The sequence below is a fragment of the Maylandia zebra genome, linkage group LG15 (assembly GCF_041146795.1).
Source record: "Maylandia zebra isolate NMK-2024a linkage group LG15, Mzebra_GT3a, whole genome shotgun sequence".
NCBI classification, from domain to species: Eukaryota; Metazoa; Chordata; class Actinopteri; order Cichliformes; family Cichlidae; genus Maylandia; species Maylandia zebra.
The window spans coordinates 16,767,380-16,785,491 of NC_135181.1; the positions used below are offsets into that span (position 1 = coordinate 16,767,380).

General features: G+C 39.6%; 1 protein-coding gene across 9 annotated transcripts in view; it reads left to right on the forward strand.

Moving 5' to 3' along the window:
• Positions 1–18,112, forward strand: part of lama2 (laminin, alpha 2) — a 251,165-nt gene that overhangs the window by 173,911 nt on the left and 59,142 nt on the right. For 6 of the 9 annotated variants that reach the window (XM_076874014.1, XM_076874016.1, XM_004550514.4 and 3 more), the window contains 10 exons: positions 3,359–3,535; positions 3,840–4,025; positions 4,205–4,323; positions 4,531–4,648; positions 6,323–6,475; positions 12,225–12,349; positions 12,521–12,607; positions 13,105–13,298; positions 16,189–16,331; positions 17,834–17,932. In XM_076874014.1, coding sequence (XP_076730129.1) covers positions 3,359–3,535; positions 3,840–4,025; positions 4,205–4,323; positions 4,531–4,648; positions 6,323–6,475; positions 12,225–12,349; positions 12,521–12,607; positions 13,105–13,298; positions 16,189–16,331; positions 17,834–17,932 — 1,401 coding nt within the window. The remainder of the gene's footprint in view (positions 1–3,358; positions 3,536–3,839; positions 4,026–4,204; positions 4,324–4,530; positions 4,649–6,322; positions 6,476–12,224; positions 12,350–12,520; positions 12,608–13,104; positions 13,299–16,188; positions 16,332–17,833; positions 17,933–18,112) is intronic. The other 3 variants (XM_076874017.1, XM_076874019.1, XM_012919023.4) reach the window with 1 other exon arrangement.

An 18,112-nucleotide genomic window follows, 5' to 3' on the forward strand; every position in this document is an offset into this window, starting at 1 on the left:
TGTTGTGGCTAGCTGTAACAGGCATCTTAAAAAACTTTTACTAGCAGCCTTTTGCTAAAACATGCCTAAGATAGCACAGTTTGGCAGGCATAAAAACACATTTCTGCACCAACAAAGGTGATTCCGAAAGAGCTGTTAGATGAAAACTTGGCATATTGCCACACGGTATGCAGTCTCCTTAAAAATGTGACAAAACTGGACAAAAAAAGAGGACAAAAGAAGAAGCATCCTAAAAAACTGCCACGGGTGCTGACGCAGACGTGTGAAGTGGTGAGGAGTGTGGACCCAAGTGCAGGCACTGATGACTGAGTAGCTGTGAGTGAGTTTTATTTACAGCGGGGGAACGAAATGCAAACAAAGGCAGAGCATCTTAAAGTCATGAACTTGGGAAATAGAAAGAAATTTAGCAGAGACACAGGACCTGAGATATACATCTGGTCCTTCATGTCTGTGAAGGTTCTCAGTCATCCAGGTCATCGTAGTCAAAGGAGCTTGCAAAGAAAAGCGTCTGGACTTCTTTAAGTTGCTTGAAGACGTTTCACCTCTCATCCGAGAAGCTTCTTCAGTTCTAAGGTCAAATGGTGGAGAGTCCCAGATATAAACCTAGTGGGAGTATCCCCCCACAGAGGGACAAAAGGACCCCCTGATGATCCTCTAATCGCCTGAGCCAAGGTGTGAAACTGGGTGTGGGTCCCAATCAGCCAGAGTTTCGGGTGTGTTCATTGTGAAACCTGGCCCCACCTTATCATGCGAATTCCTGAGGTCAGATGGCCCAGGATGTGAGTGGGCGTTAAGGCGTCTGGGAAGGGATCTCAAAACTGGATTATAGATGGCAGAGAGTTGGTGTCGTAAACCCCCGCCTCTGTTCAAAGATGGTCGCTCACAGTGGACATAGATGGCTTCTTTCACTCCTCTTTCAAACCATCTGTCCTCTCTGTCCAAAATGTGAACATTGGCATCCTCGAAAGAGTGTCCTTTATCCTTAAGATGCAGATGGACTGCTGAGTCTTGTCCTGTGGAGGTGGCTCTTCTGTGTTGTGCCATGCGCTTGTGAAGTGGCTGTTTGGTCTCTCCAATGTAGAGGTCTGAGCATTCCTCGCTGCACTGTACAGCATACACCACATTGTGAAGTTTGTGTTTTGGCGTTTTGTCTTTCGGGTGAACCAGTTTCTGTCTGAGCGTGTTGCTGGGTCTGAAATACACTGGGATGTCATGCTTGGAGAAAACTCTCCTGAGTTTCTCTGATACACCGGCTACATAGGGGATGACAATGTTGTTGCGTCTGTCCTTCTTATCCTCCCTCGCTGGTGTCTGGTCTTCTTTTCTGTGCCTCTTTGCTGACTTTAAGAACGCCCATTTAGGATAGCCGCACGTTTTGAGTGCTTCCTTTAAATGTGTGTGTTCCTTCTTTTTCCCTTCAGGCTTAGAGGGAACATGTTCTGCCCGGTGGTGTAGGGTCCTGATTACTCCAAGTTTGTGTTCCAAAGGGTGATGGGAGTCAAAGAGGAGGTACTGGTCCGTGTGTGTGGGCTTCCGGTAAACTTCGATGTTGAGTTTGCCGTTCTCTTCAATGTGCACAGCACAGTCCAGGAAAGGCAGACAGTTGTCCTTTGTGTCTTCCCTGGTGAACTTGATGTTTTTATCCACAGCGTTGATGTGCGCAGTGAAGGATTCCACTTCTTGTGTCTTGATTTTGACCCAGGTGTCGTCCACATATCTGTACCAGTGGCTGGGTACTCTTCCTTTGAAAGAGCCAAGAGCCTTCCTTTCCACTTCCTCCATGTAAAGGTTGGCTACAATAGGTGACACGGGGGAGCCCATGGCACAGCCATGTTTTTGTCTGTAAAAGCCTTCGTTGTACTTGAAATATGTAGTGGTGAGGCAGAGGTCTAACAGTGTGCAGATCTGATCGGGTGTGAAGTTAATGGTATTTTTTACCATTAATTTGATTTCTATTTAGATTTTTGTTAGAAATCCATTACTCTATATTAATGTATGCCATAGTAATATGTAATAATAACTTATGAGTAACAGTTAAGTAAGAAGCGAGCAGTTTCCCATTTCATGTGTGACTACCTCACTTATACAGGCAATATTCCTAGTATATCCATGCTTTAGTAACTTAATAGATTCCAGAAAATCTGTGCACCACACCAAAAAAAACCCTTCCATAATGCCTCAATATTATTCACGCAATATCCACATATCAACACTTCTGGACAGATGGATCTTTTTTTAAAGTGTTTCACTGAACCACAATCCACAGTCAATAATAAACTGTGATATTATTCGAGTAGTATTGAAATATATACACATAAAATGAGAGCTGGAGAGAATGGAAATGAAAGGGGTAGTTTTTCTCCAGACTGCTTGTAATAACTGAAATATTATATCAAAGAGAAAGCTTGGCACATCAGATTTAAATTATATCTAGAATGTAAAGGAACAAAGTTTGATCACTAAGAGAAGAAATTTTATCAATTTACTGAAGAAAGAAACAAACACTTCCTTCACTCATTAATAACCCACAGGAAAAAAGGAGATTTCTTCTGTATTGTTAGTGGGGTTTTTTTTTTAATGAATAATCTGTTAATGTGTCGCTTAAACACATTTTTGAGAGTGAAGGTGTTCCCTTGTACAAGACAGAGTGTGAACACGGTAAAGAAATTCTTCTTAATGCATTTAGGTTCAGAGCGGGAGTAAAGGTTATTGTTATATCACAGATAAGTCTTCACCTACCTCAAAGGATGAGAAGTACGCCAAGATCTATTCAATCTCATTTGAAGGATTCTCTAAAAAACTCCCATCATGTTTCAATCAAGTGTGTGTGCAGGAAGTGCTTCCATTCGGACCGTTTTGGAGGCCCAATTACAAGACGGCAAACAGAAAAAAAAATAAGAGAAGCTGAAATTTTGTCTGGGCATCTCAGACAAAAGCCATTTGAAATGGCAAAAAGATCAAAAGATGGTGATGAAAGAGCTTTGCTTGAGTCAGCATCGTCAGGAGGTGAAGAAAGTATGTGGATAAACAGGACAAGAAACACCACTCTGTCCAGTTATTGTTACACATTCTGTTCACTCGTATACTAGAGGCTACGCAATGAACACAGACTCCTTCACTGCTCGTTAGAAAGTTTTTAGCATGTTCACATTCTTTAGGCTTATGCCATTGAAAGTAACTGTTGTACATATTCTAAGTATTTGTATTATGCTATTTAATTTTCTAATAAACAGTACAATCAGGTACCCTAACAGTATGAACAGAAAACAGGATTATTCTCTTAAACGATATCTTTTGGCGTCATTCTGCTGGGTTCCACAGGCCACTGCATTAATATTGTCATGGTTATGTATCCCAGTTAACACTGAAGCCGGAGCAGACGGTGCTCCCCTTGGTGGATAAATCCAACGCCGTGGAGACGAGAACAGGAGTTAGCTTCCAACATCCTGAGATCATCGTTCATGCAGAACTTATCACCTCAACTCTGTCTGAACCATACTACTGGAAACTGCCTGAGCAGTTCAAAGGCTCTATGGTAGGAAATATCACAATGGGGTTTTTTTTTATTGTTTGTATCATCTTGGATTTTACTTTGGTATTTACAAGATAGTGTGTGTATAGTGATAGACGCTAACAAACATCATGTCTTTCCAAATATAATTGCAAAACTCATGTCACACCTGCCGTTCATTATACATTCATATATTGCGTACAGATCCGTTGTTTTGCATGCATGTAAGACAAAACGGCAAGGTATTCATAGAGAATCTCAAAAATAATGCTCAAAAATCCAATAAGTACAATGTTGGTGATTGTTTTGTGTCATTGTTTCTCTTAAGATCACAGCATATGGGGGGCAGCTGAAATATGCTGTGTACTATGAGGCCAGAGAAGAAACCGGTCCTTCCTCCTATGAGCCTCAGGTCATTATTAAAGGTGGTCCTAACCACAACATGGTGATGACACGCCGCATAACAGGACTCCAGATTGGTCAGCTCACCCGCCATGAGATTGACATGACAGAGGTACAGTAATGGTTTAGAGGTGATAAGGAAATTCATAGTAGTAGTAGCAGCAGTAGAAGTAAATACTGTAGGAGTAATTTAAAATTAATTGTTTATTTTACTCCATGCAAACAGGGTTTCTTAAACTGAGTGCAGTGATGATGTTGATTGTGTGTGTGTGTGTGTGTGTGTGTGTGCAGCATGATTGGAAATTTGCAGATGGACGGACTATGACTCGAGAGGACTTTATGGACATTTTGTTCTACGTGGACTACATCCTAATTAAGGCATCACACGGCAACTTGATGAGACAAAGCCGGTAACACACACACACACACACACACACAGAACAACTTAATCCTCCATCTCCACACATTGGGACAATGGCTAAATAAACATTACTTTTGTAAAAGTTTTCAGGTGCAATAATGCAATTTTTTAAAATCTATTTTTTTACTTTACTTTTTTAGAGTTTTGTTCATTAAACTAATAAATTCAAAGATTCTTGATTTTTTTTTTCTCCCAGTATTTCAGAGGTCAGTCTGACAGTGGCCGAGGAGGGCATACCAACCAAAGAAAGCGAGAAAGCCCACCAGATAGAGAAGTGCGATTGTCCAATTGGATACTCTGGACTTTCCTGTGAGGTGGGGACACAATTAAATACCTGCATGCATTCACACATGACACCACACATCTGAAGACCAAATATCTGCAAAGGTCTTGTAAAAGAAGCTCAGTAAATATATACAGCTTACAGATGGTGGGTATAGTGCTCCATAGTATTTGCAAGTAACTGTTTTTTTTTTTTAATTAATCATTTAAAATTTAAAAACAGGTGAAACTTGGAGACTATCTCATATAGAAAAGATTTGAGGACATCTCTCTAAAATGAGGCAGCATGGTTTGCAAAGTATCTGAACAAACCAAAAGACTTATTGAGCAATGTCCTTTGGACAGATGAGCGGAGATATTAGATTGTTGTTTTGTTTTTTTTGCTTCTGCCTGGGGATGCCACATTTTTTAGCTGGGTCCTGTAACCCAATATGAGTTGTGTGTTGAAATTAATTGAGTGCAGCTGAGAAAAAGGATGCAACATTAAAACGAATGAAAAAAGACAAAAAAAAAAAGTACGATAGTGTGAGATTCTTACAAAAAAAATCACAAGAAAAACTATTTAAATTAATAAAAGTTCAACATTAATCACAGAGTGAGCTGAACTGGCTGCTTCCTTCAGAGCTCGGAAGAATTTTTTTTTCCTGCTTCTCTCACAATGAGAAAGAATGAGGGGAAAATGGGCGCACAGACATGGCTTTCAGTACTATCTCAAAAGTTTCTAATTTACATTTAGCTCAGCATTTTAAGCCTGTCGGTGCCTTTCAGACCCTCCTGTTTTTCTATTCTGTTTTTTATTCTTTTACTTTGGTTAGTCAGGATTAAGCCTCACTGAGCATCTCCTCCACTCAGTTGCGATTTTGTCCAACCAAATGACTTTCAGCTGCATCCAGCTCCTTTGCTTAAGCCGCAGAAATCTTATAGCTGTGACTCAATCTTTAGTCTAATGAGGATTTTGAAGACACAGCTTATGATACACTGACACAACAGTTCTGGCTAATTCTGCTAGGCAGCAGTGCCCGAAAGTCGTTTAGGCATTATTGTGTTAATCTTAAAGGTATACAAGGTCTTCTGGCAAACTTTTAACTGTGTTCTTCAACTTCTGTTTCACTTTGTTGGATTTTATTAGTTGTTCAGAGCACATATTTTCTGGAAAAAAAATAACTTAAAAGCTACAGATACTATTAAAAATGGCATCTAAACTTAAAATGTTCAGGTTGTTGAGGGCTTAGCTGACAGATGGCCATTTCTATTTGTAGCTGCCGACGTTGTTAATAAAGTATTTTTAAACAGGCGTTTAGTGCTAGCACAGGGAACAGATGGCTCTTTAAATGGACTCCATTAATTATTACTGAGCAGGAGAGAGAGGAATAGAGAGTTACCTTGCATGTGTGTGTCTGTATGTGTGTGTATGAATGGATGCAGTTTTGTGTGTGTGTGTGCATTTGGCAGGTACATGAGGGTGTGTGCCTGTGTTCAAAAGTTACTGAAGGGAGACACCTTTGTGTGTGTGGAAAAAAAAGAGAGCGGTCAACAACTGCCCAGAGAAGTAATGATTGGGGATTATTATGTGAGTGTGTTCCAGTGCCAGGCACAGTTTGATGTTACCGTGGGAACGCACACTTCATCAAACCTGTAAAAGTCTACTTCTATTTTTAATCTTTGTCTCTGATCTAAATCTTTGCTCCCATTATCTCTCCGTGCAGGAGTGTGCTGCAGGATTCTACCGTCTTCGCAGTGGTTTCCTGGCATCTGCTCCAGCGTCCAGCGTGCCCACGGCTACAGGCATGGGCAGCTGTGTTCAGTGTCAGTGCAGTGGGCACTCCTCCTCTTGTGACCCTGAGACATCCATATGCCAGGTAACTGTGTGTGTGTGTGTGTGTGTGTGTGTGTGTGTGTGTGTGTGTGTGGGCATTCTACCGCTGGAGACCATCCTAGAGCCATATGCTGAGCAGTTTCTGGAGGAAAGAGGTGGATGAGGGTGCCGTATAGGTGTGTAGGTGTGTGTTGGAAAGGATGTCTGGTACTGTAATTAGCCCTCCAATAATTAACGACCTCCAGCTTTCTCATATTTTATGTAATTTCCTCTTCTGTGGATCTCACCCAAAGTTATGTCTGAATATTTTTTTCAAGCAAGGGCTATTAGTTACAAGTAGTTACTGTATATAATGCTATGGCTGTATGACAGAAAACAGTGGTTGGAGACAAAGTTATTGCAACTTTGTGTAATAAACATACAATCTTGTTGCCTTTGAAATGGTTGCTTCAATGATAGAAACCAGGTCTACAAATGGTCAGTTGCCATCAGACTGACTTTAGCAATCTAAGGGCATAAGACAGAGTCAGACTCCTGTCTCTTTGTGATTGAATATAAGAATTGCATTGCATGTGTTTCTGATTAACTGTGCTAAATTTTCAAAAATTCCTCCACATAAAGTGACATAGTTGGTGCAGGACTGCGATTTAGCTGCAAAATGACCAAATGAATCCTATTACAAAGAGATGTGTTGCAGACGAGTTAAACGCATCGGTGCATACTGGCTTCAACTGTAACCTGTTGGCAGTCTGTCTACATTAAAAAACACTTTCTCAAGTTGCAGTCTGAGTAAGACCGTGATCATTTGGAGACAGGTTGGGTACCATCGAGTGACCTGTGCAATCCTTGCCGTCAAAAGTGGTCTCCACAGCTACTTGCAATCAGTTTCCAGTGGGGAAAAAATTCAGTACCATCACCAGACACTGATTTTTGTGAGTCGTAAGGAAGTCGCTGTTGTATTTTTAATCTAGCGTGAGTCATCAAAGGAGATTTATAACATCATCTTGGGCAGTATTGATAAAATTATAGGTTTATGTTAGTTAACACATTATCAATGGCTTGCTGTAAATAGATGTTCAATATTTATTGAAATGGGTTTAGTTCCTCAAACTGTGTTGTATTTACCTATGTTAGATTAGGGAACTGCATAGTGTGTTGCTGGACCGATGAGTCCTCATATTCTGCGAAAATACACACGCTCATATGCATGCCCTCAGTGTGAAACCAAATAGTTTTTTAAACCTTGTTTAGTTAATTTCAGTATTATTTTACTCGGATACATAACAGTACACATTTTTGTTCATCATGTAGTCAGAAATTCCCAGAATTTCTGGAAGTTTGCTCATAAAAATCCAAAACCTTTTCTTTCACTTTCAGATTTTAATGTAAGTTATCTACCACACTGAGGTGACAAGAAACGTGTGCACACAGACAAACCATTTGACTTAAACAGCTAGTGTTTTGATACTCTTCTCCCAATCGCCTGCTTTGACAGGTTATACTCAGAGAATTGTTTGTTTGTTGAAGTTACAACTTCTTACTTAATTTCTTACATGTTCTCAATTTCTGTTAATCTAATGGCACCTTAACGTGTTGGCATCATGTCAGAATTAGCACCTTGGCCACTTTTCTGTGAAAGTGATTTATGTACTATTACTAACTATTAGTCTCATTAAGTTAAAACATTTCAGTGCAATCTGGGTGACACTGTAAATATTGTGCACTACACCGAGTACCTTGACTCTCCGTTTATCACTACTAAAAGTATGTTTGAGTAAAGCGATGAAGTTAATGTAAAAATGAATCGTACTTGAATGGTAGAATGCTAAATGTAATATCAACAGCTTTCCAAACAAATGGGGGTGGTTGAATTCTCATGGAGCCTTGTATACCCTTTTGCATCTTACTTGCAGCTGTTCGTGGCAGCTGGCTGTCATCCCAGAGCATGTTTATGCCTCAGGTTTGTGTCCAGTGCAGCTCATTTTTGTTCCGAAAAGTTTGCTTGACATGCTTAAGGACATACAAACAGGACAACTGAAAGAGTCAGCTAAACAGTGTTTTCATTCCAATTTGTTTAGGTTGTAATGCATCAATGTATTTGTTGCCCACTGTCATTTTAAAGGAAAATTGAACTGCTTTCATTCTTAAAGGAACAATAATTCCCTTCCAAATATGGATTTAAACCACAAGTCCTAAACATTCACCATAAATTCATGGATAATAATGGTAATTATACAAATTCTGTCCTTGCTCAGCTTAATATTCCAACTTTAAACCCTAAGTGTGTGGTTATGTACTGACTTTTTTGCCACTTTCAGTTTCTTTTACTGTCTAATTTTTGTCAGTTTCTCCATTATTTCCATGACTTTCATCTCTGCCTTTCTTCTGCATTCCTTGTGTTGTTCCTCCTTCTGCCACTCCTCCAATTTATCTTTTTTCACCTCATTCACATCCCCTAAATTCCTGTTCTCCTTTCCCTAGTTATATATTTATTCCTCTGTTGTCTTCTTTCATCTTCTTGCCCGTCTTTTGTTTCTAGTTTTCTCATTTTTCATTTTCCCCAATCCTCCTTAACACCTCCTTGGTTTTACCAATTTGTTTTTCTCTCTCTTTCTTTTTTTTACTACTTCACACCCTCTTCCTCTCTGCCTTCCAGACGTTTTTTCCTTGCCCATTTCTATCTTGCTCTCCATAACAGCAGCATCATTAGCATTTTCTAACCGAGCGGGCTAAATTGAAAATGCTAAACGAGTTTGTTTCTGTGGTAATTAGAGGTAACGAGGAACACAGGAAGTTAATGGAAATGACTTGCCTCGTTAAGAGGCGACTTCCTGTTGTACTGATTGAAGTTCCTATTTATAACAAACAATCCGAACACATAGGACAGGACCCTGGGGATATGAAAGAGAGAGGTGCGTGTTTGTGTACAATATGTATTGCCGTTTAAATTGTGTGCGTTAAAATGATTGAGCTCACAGTGAGTGTTTGAGGGTGGAGGTGGAATAGGGGGTATTTTGTTGTGTGTCCTAAGTGCCTACAGTCTGCACATATTGTACAGAATTACTCTATATAAAAAACATGCCATATTTTTGCCATGAGATGTACCAGAATGCACAAAGGAATAGACACTGTGTCCGTGTGTGTGCATGTGTGGGTGTATGAGACTTTTATAACAAGCATAGCTAAAAATAAATTACAAAATAAACAGAAACATCTGTGGATATGAAAATATTTTAGATATATTTAGATCTCTGTGTGTTGTTGTACCCATGAGGCTATCTGAACAACAGCAAGAGTGAAATCCTGCGAGGAAAATTAGTATTTCAGATGCTCTTGAAGAAGGAAGCTTATTAAAGTCTTTGACGTGTGAGATCGCACCTGTCGGCTAACAGCTACTGTAGCTGGTCGCTCTTGGTCTCACAGCACCTCATCATGCAGGAATGGGACTGAGACCATAGTATAGTTGGTCACACATTATTATGTGTGACCAACTATATTTCTTTTCAGAAATGGTCTGTCTTAGATAAAAGTTCACCAGTGCAAAAGCTTGTACTGGCTCAGCAACTGTAGGTGGTGAAAAGAAGCGAGTAATGATTTCCCACAGAGATTCAGAGCAATCAACACTCACTGTATACTTCTATTAGTTACAACTTGCTAGTACCGGGCGAGACCTCTTTTCCCTTCAGAACGCTCTTAATTCTTTGACTCAGACATTCAGTATTTTTCTGAGATTTTAATCCTTACTGCAACATCACCTTGCAGTTGCTGCAGATTTGTCAGCTACACATCCATGATACAAATCTCCCATTCCACCCCATCCCAGATCTTAATCTACTGGACTGAGATATGGTGACTGTGGAGGTCTTGTGAGTACAGTGACCTCATTTATGACATGACATGTTATCAGAACATATCAGACCAACAGACCAAATCCATCAGTCAGAACTGCTGACATGAAGAAGGGGGGATCCATGCTTTCGTGTTGTTTATGCCAAATTCTGACCCTAACGTCTAAATGTCACATCAGTAATTGAGACTCATCAGACCTGACAACATGTTTCAATCCTTGTAGTTTCAGTCTTCTGTTCTTAGGTGATTAGTGTGGCACCCAATGTGTTTCTGTATTTCCTTAACCCTTTTACTTTAAGTCTCAATGTGTTGTGCCTTCAGAGATGCTCTTCTGCAAACCTTTGATTGAATGAGTGGTGATTTGACTTCTTGTTGCTTCCTATCACCTTGAAGCAGCCTGGCCACTGTCCTCTGACAGCAACAAGGCATTTTCACCCAGAGAACTGCTGATCACTGGATATTTTCTGTTTTCAGACAGGTGTAAGCCCCAGCAGTTTCTAAAATACTCGGACTATCAAAGCGCATCAAAACCAGCAACCATCGTAATTTCAAAGTTACTTAATTTGTCTTTCTTCCCCATTCTAAAGCTCAGTTTAGACTTACCAGGTCATTTTGACCATGTCTACATACCTAGTTGCATTGAGTTGATGCTATGTAATTGGGTGATTAAATCTTAGCATTTATGCCCAGTTGAACAGGCGTACCTGACAAAATGGCTGGTGAGTGTATACGTATGTTAAGATAGTAAGTTTCTCAATTAATAATTAATTCATCCATCCATTCTCTTCCGATTACCCTTTTCAGGGTTGCGGGTGGGGGGTGGGCATGTCCCAGCTGTTTTAGGGCCCTAAGATAGCTGGAATAGGCTCCAGCCAGCTCCAGGATAATTATCCTTAGGCTAGGATAATTTACTGATAAATAAAAGGGACTGTGTTCATCTTTCCCTCTAGAAAAAAGCAAATCAAAGAGACGGCCGGTTCTTGACATTGAAGAGATTTAAAGTGAAATGACCCATCTGTCAACATGTTGTCAAACATTTCACTGAGAGTCTCTAAAGTGTCCACATCAAAGCTAAGCACAAAAGTGTTCGAAAAGGCTGTTGTTAGCACCAAAAACTGAAGTGACAGCAGGGAGGTATGCTACTATTATTTCTACTTCTCTGGTATTGATGAAACTCGAACAGCGGTGCCAGGATAATTATCTCACTCACCAAAAAACAAGCCTCTTCAGTGTTGTTTTGTCAGTAATGAAGGAGGTAATGACAGGTGACCCGGTCTGTCATCTTTTCAATTATTCATTATCAACTTGAAAAACATGGGAGACACAGCTTAAGAGATATACAGATTTCTTCTTTATTAAAGCATCTGAAACACAGTAGATTTTTTTTAGTCTACATGCCCTTGAATAGATTCCCATTAGCCCACAAATGCCTGTAAGTGATTCCAAAAAATGTTTTATCATCTTGCTCAAGCAAATTTGGTGTCTTGCTTTTTATCGTGCCAGGGGTGATTTCCAAAAATAATGTCCAAATGGGAGTGTAGGTTAATTTTTGTTAATTTAATTAGAAAATCTGTTGATTTTAGAGATGAAAAGCTTTCTGGAGAGGCGACATGAGTTTTCTTCTTTGTGTGTGTGTGTGTGTGTGTGTGTGTGTGTGTGTGTGTGTGTGTGTGTGTGTGTGTGTGTGTGTGTGTGTGTGTGTGTGTGAGAGTGTGTGTCACCATCTTAAAGTTGCCTTCATTATGCTCAGTATGACATTCTGTATTTATTTCCCATCCCAGCACACACCAGGAATTTCTGGGTGGTGGGTGATGGATATTTTTGCACCTACATATTGGAGTAGGTTAGAGTCATGGGGGAGTTGGAGAATGACTAAAGGTAAATAGAGTGCCTTCGCATACATGCATAGCATTATTTTTATGTGTGCACATTTGTGTTGGTAGAACTGTCAAGACAACACAGAGGGTGATCGGTGCGAACGCTGTGCACCGGGATTCTACGGCGTGGTCCGAGGTTCTCCTGATGACTGCAAACCCTGCGCCTGCCCCCTTACCAACCCACAGAATAAGTAAAATTTCTTGCAACCTATCACTACAAACTTTAAACAATATTAATCTGTCATTTTATGCACATTTTATCTTTTCTGTCCTCTCTCCTCTGTAATATAAATAGACTGTATGCTCCAAATGTTTTAACATTTCTTTTGTAATGTCTGTGAAAAATCTCTTTTCATATCCAGTTTCAGTCCCACCTGTGTAGCAGAGGGGTTTGATGACTACCGCTGCACCGCCTGTCCTGAAGGATATGAGGGCAAACACTGTGAGAGGTCAGACACATACAAAGAAATGAACAAGCATAGAAGTTTGGAAATCATCGGCTTTTAATGTGGACTGCATGGATATTTAAATGCAAAGACCAATACAGGGAATACGAGTTGATGTAAAGTGGAATCCAAAAGTCTTAGTCGACCCGTGATAGTTTTAAGAGAGACATTATATGGAAAGAAGTGGTAGTGGCAGTTGCCCCATGCCCATCCCCAAAGAGCCAAACTTCAACTTCATACCAGCCAAACCTGGAAATGCATTGCCAGTTGTTTGCACTGATTTGAATATTTAGAATATCCTCGTATGTGTTATGCCTAAATTCTGCTGTAATGACATGCACTTGAGGTTTACATGAAAACATCTCAGACCTTGGGATCCCACTGTGAGTATTTTGCTGGTGAAATAATTTGTGATATCTCTTTACAGTGTGTGGTTAACATATGTTAAAATTTGGTTAGATTTGAATCCTCTCTCTCTCTATGTGATCCCCCCTGTTTAGGTGTGCCACTGGTTACCATGGTAATCCAAGGATACCAGGTGGCCACTGTGAGGAGTGTAAGTGTTCCTTGTGGGGTGCGTTGCCCGGACCATGTGACCCTGTCACGGGCCAATGCCGTTGCAGGGTTGGGGCATCTGGGATGACGTGTGACCAGTGCATGGATAGGCATGTGTGTGGACCATCTGGGATCATCTGTAAGACTAACGCACAGCTTTTGGTTACTCATTCTTTTGTTTTCTTCATCATTTCATTTTTTTCCCTTCATCTTTTACTGTGTTTTTTTTTCAGAGTGGTCTAGTGTAAAACATGAAAAAATGAAGAAATAATGTGGCTGAAATTTTTTATGCACTTACCTTTAAATGGAAGTTGAGAGATTTTATTATAAAGATTAATCTGCAGTGAAAGTTACCACCAGTGGTGGAAGTAACCCAGCGTAACAGCATGGGGTGTCATGCTTCATGAACCCCACAGACATGCTCTCTGTCTCTTTCTTCTCTGTTCTTCTGTTCCCTTCCCTCTGGTGGCTCACCTCCCTTCATTGTCACCTGATGTTGTGATTTTTACTTTATTTTGGCAATGAAATGCAAATGAACAGTCAGAGCTCCTTTCTCCAGTTGCCATGGGAGACAGGAGATTGTGGCAGAAGTCAGATTCAAGTCATTTAGAAAATAATTTCAATGTCATTTGGAGCTAATTTAAACTTAATATGACCATAATGGCAGGGCCAATTTGGTGCCATTAGCATGTCTAGAAGGAAGTCTATGTGTGCAAGTGAGAGCACAGAAGAAAGGGTAGTAAGACAGAGGTTGATGTGAAATTGCTGCTGTCAGGTCAGTGAGGAAATTGCTTGCTCAGGTCTTTGTGTTCAGACACAAAGCGTGTGTTCATAAATTGGCAGTGCGTGTGCCGCAATGCTTCCTGACACCAAACCGCTCGACTCTACGTCCAGGCTATAATCCCAAGTCCTGATGGTTTACAGAGAATGGAGTGATCACACTGCTGTTCACTTGTTGAAGAGTGATTGCACTCTGCATTCCTTCTGTTATCTGGCCTTTCTCCCATTCTGTCCAATGCCACTGAGCACTTTTGGAGTCAGAAGTAGTGACATGCATGCAGCTCCTAAATTTGTTGTATAATGCTGTTTGCTAAGAATTGCCCCTTAATGTCAATAGATTTTGTAATGGGTACATTAGTAAACGCACCCAAAGAAGAAGAAATTCAGGAAGAAAATTGAGAATAAACTATACAGTATCATGGTGTACAGTTATAACTAAAGACTATATCTGCTTAATAATGGAAAAGAAACTTGCTGGGCATTTTATATAAACTTTAAAACCAAGATCCATATCACTACATGACGTTCAAAGCCTGACCAACAGAATCGCTAGTGCTTGATCTTAACAGGTGGATAGCATTATAGCTATGTAATAAGTCAGGATATAGCTTATTTCTAAATTAGATTAAACTGAATTACAATGTGACTGCAATGGGCTTCCCTATTAAATGAAATAATTCAATTAATTTTCCCATTGTCAAAAATTGACAAATATTTTAAGTGTTGTAACTTTAATTTAGACAAACTGACTTTGGACTTATCAGTCTGATGCAAAATAATTGGGAACACAATATATTGATCACTGAGTATTCAGAAGATGGAAACCGTTGGTGGGTGGAACATTTTGACCATCACTGTCCTGTTTTTATGGATCCAGACATCACATGAGGGAAACTGAGGGATATACAGATTCATTTTGGTTTTAGTCCCACCCTGAAATAATACTTTTCAAACTTAAAAATACTTGACTGTAAAGTCATTAGAAAATTGCTTATTTTGGCCATAAATTTGGTGATTAGTATAACTTTCATGTTATAATCAAACTTCAATCTCCATCTTTTTTCTTCTGTCTGTGTATATAAAGTTTTTGTTTTTTTAAAGACACAGGTGGGGACATTTGCGCTGTTGTTTCTGTGAACTTGCTTAGTGCCACACCTTTAAATTCAGTGGTGTTTTGACACCTACAAAACCTACCTACTACATAAACTGCATTACATTTGTAACCCTTACAACTCTTATAATCTCATATAATTTACTATATCAATAGAAGTTTACTATTTTATTATCACACTTCAATAGAAAACATTTACACAATAATATTACACTTGCTTGGTGTAAATACATATATCATTTCAATGGCACACTGGAAATGATTGCAATGATAAAACAACTGCCGTTGTATAGTGACTCACACATGTAGGATAATATTGTGTGTCATTATTAAAATCCACTATCAGCAGACTTCAACATACTGCTTACAAGCTCCATCTCTGTAGTACAAAATGTTTTCCCTCAGTGCTGAAGTTAGTGAATGCAATCCTTCATCAGTGAGCTTCTTGAATAGCTTTGATTTGACAAGCAGCTATTTACTCCCACATACACAATGTAGTCTGCACACAGTACACTGTGTGCGCATATATGTGTGGGTTTGTGTGTATGCATTAAACTGCATGAACGCATGGATTTATTTGTGTTTTGCTGTTTTGTCAGAGATTGATAGAGTAGAAACTGTTTTTATTTTATTTAATTTTTCTTTGATTTCCCTTGTCAGAAATTTTAATTTGTGTAATAAATCAGCCTCAGGCTGCAGAAGGCAAAGAAATTCATACACACGCGATATAGGAGAATGTGTGTGTGTCTTAGTGAATTCCCTGGTGTGCGCCGTGCATATTTGTGTGTGTGTGTGGGTGTCTGTTTGTGTGTTTTTAGCCTGCAGTGTGTACTTGTAGTAGGCACTTTTGCCCCTGCGCACTGAATTTCATGCATCACCAGCCCTGTCTTTCTGATGCCAGAGCCACTTAAACAGAAAAACACAAGCAGTCACCACAGTCCCTTATTGATGTGTTTCTGAGCTCGCCCATATAAACACACATTCAGTTGTAAAAATGCACTCAAAACTCAAACTTTCTCGAAAAGTTAACATGTCAGCTCACACACAGACACAAACCCATAATGACTGTTTGTGGTTTTAGTCGCCCTCATGACTCACTGCCTTACATCTGACTGTGTGTCTTTACTTGTTTCTCCAGCCTGCGATGATGAGTGCTCTGGTTTGTTGATCAGCGATATGGACCGCCTGTTAAGCATCATCAATGAGGTCACTTTGACGACACCCCTTCCACCACCTTATAAGGTGTTGTACCGATTTGAGAACATGACAGAGGAGCTCAAGGTAAGAAAAAAAAATGTGTGAGAGTAGTTGGAATTTACTTTTATTTAACCCATGTCATAACTACAAGTGGTTTCATTACTTTGACTTACTTTGACCACCTATATGTGGCGTCCCTCAATTCGATGCCTTCAAATTTCCTCCATTTGAATTCTGGAAAAACTGAGATTCTTGTGTTAGGACATGGAATTTTCTCCAGTGAGGTCGGTCATTACACCAGCCCCCCTGCCAACAATATCAAATATTCTACTGAGAACCTTTGCATCGTTTTTTGTTTTGTTTTGTTTTGTGAGGCTCTAAGATCCAAATCTTGTTTCTTTCATCTAAGGAACATTTTAATCGGTGCCTTGTCTTACACCCAGTAATTTGAGACTTTTAATACTCCCTTTAAATTCCGCCCGACTTGATTATTGTAACTTACTTTGCTTCGCTGTCCTCCTTAGCCTGTTATTCCTTTTGTTATGATGCATTTCTCTTTTTACTCTTTTACAATTTTTATTAGAACAGCAGATGCTGGTATCTAATGTTACCAATGGTTGTGACCATTGGTTGCATACTACTTTTTATGAGGCGTTACTTGAATGCTCTATGTAGGGCATACTGATACTCATTGTGCATTCTAACACTACTACAACATGGTAAACTTATCTAATGAATCTACTGATTAACATGTGCATGACATGTTATGATACTTCGACTGCTTCTGTTTGTGAACCATTCAAATGCTGCCTTCTTTTTCTAGTGAAACATTTTTTTTGGCCTCACTATGATGTGTCAGTCTCTAGTGGGCTCATTACTTCCCCCTGAGGTCTAAAGACCACTGGTACAATTATCAAGTCACAGTGAGTCCTACACACACCACAGGGAAATATGTACTTTTGTGTTTCAGCCCTGTGATAGACTGGTGACATGTCCAGGGCGTACCCCACTTTTTTACACTTTTTAAACTAATAGGCGGCATAAATAGCCTACTAAGTTGGACAAGCAGTATAGAAGGATGCAAAGATGGCTAGATGACTGAATGGAAACGTTTTGTGCTTCAAAGGTTTTACAAAAGAAAATATGTACTATAACTACTACTTGGTTTATTGTAAAAAATAAACCAAGTAGAAAGCATTTTAATGTGCTGTGTAATCAAATATATGGTCGTACATTGAGACACTCACTTTAGCTCACTTAAGATGTTCTGTAGGTAAAGGATTATCCTGCATTAACACTCCTTAGTGAGTTTTTCAAAATTTTCCAAGCGCTTAATTACAATTCCATAAAGTTGCCACATTTATATTGCTAATACACACTGCACTTTGAGACAATTTAAATATGTTTATCAGATGTGTTTACAATTGAATTATTTATGTCTTCCTTGCCTTTTGCACGCACTTGTTTATTCTTTTCTTTTTAGCTCTACGGCACAAAGCCAGACAGTTCAAAAGCCTAGCCCAGGGCCAAAATGTGTCAGACATTTCTCTCCATAATTCCTTCATCTCTCTGTTTCTCTCTGGCAGCACATGTTGTCGCCTCAGAAAGCTCCAGAGAGATTACTGCAACTGGCTGACTCCAACCTGGGATCGCTGGTTACAGAGATGGACCAGCTACACAGCAGGGTAAAAACCTTTGAGTTTTTCTTTTGACTCAAATTTTGTCTCCATCGTTGTCTGCCTTCGTCCTGTCTTTATCCTTGTTTCACTCTTTCTTTGTGTGCAGCCGGAGAGCAAATACACATTGTGACAGGCACTGAGATCATAGTTTAAAGCATTGTGTGTAACAGTTTTTGCTGTCTGGGA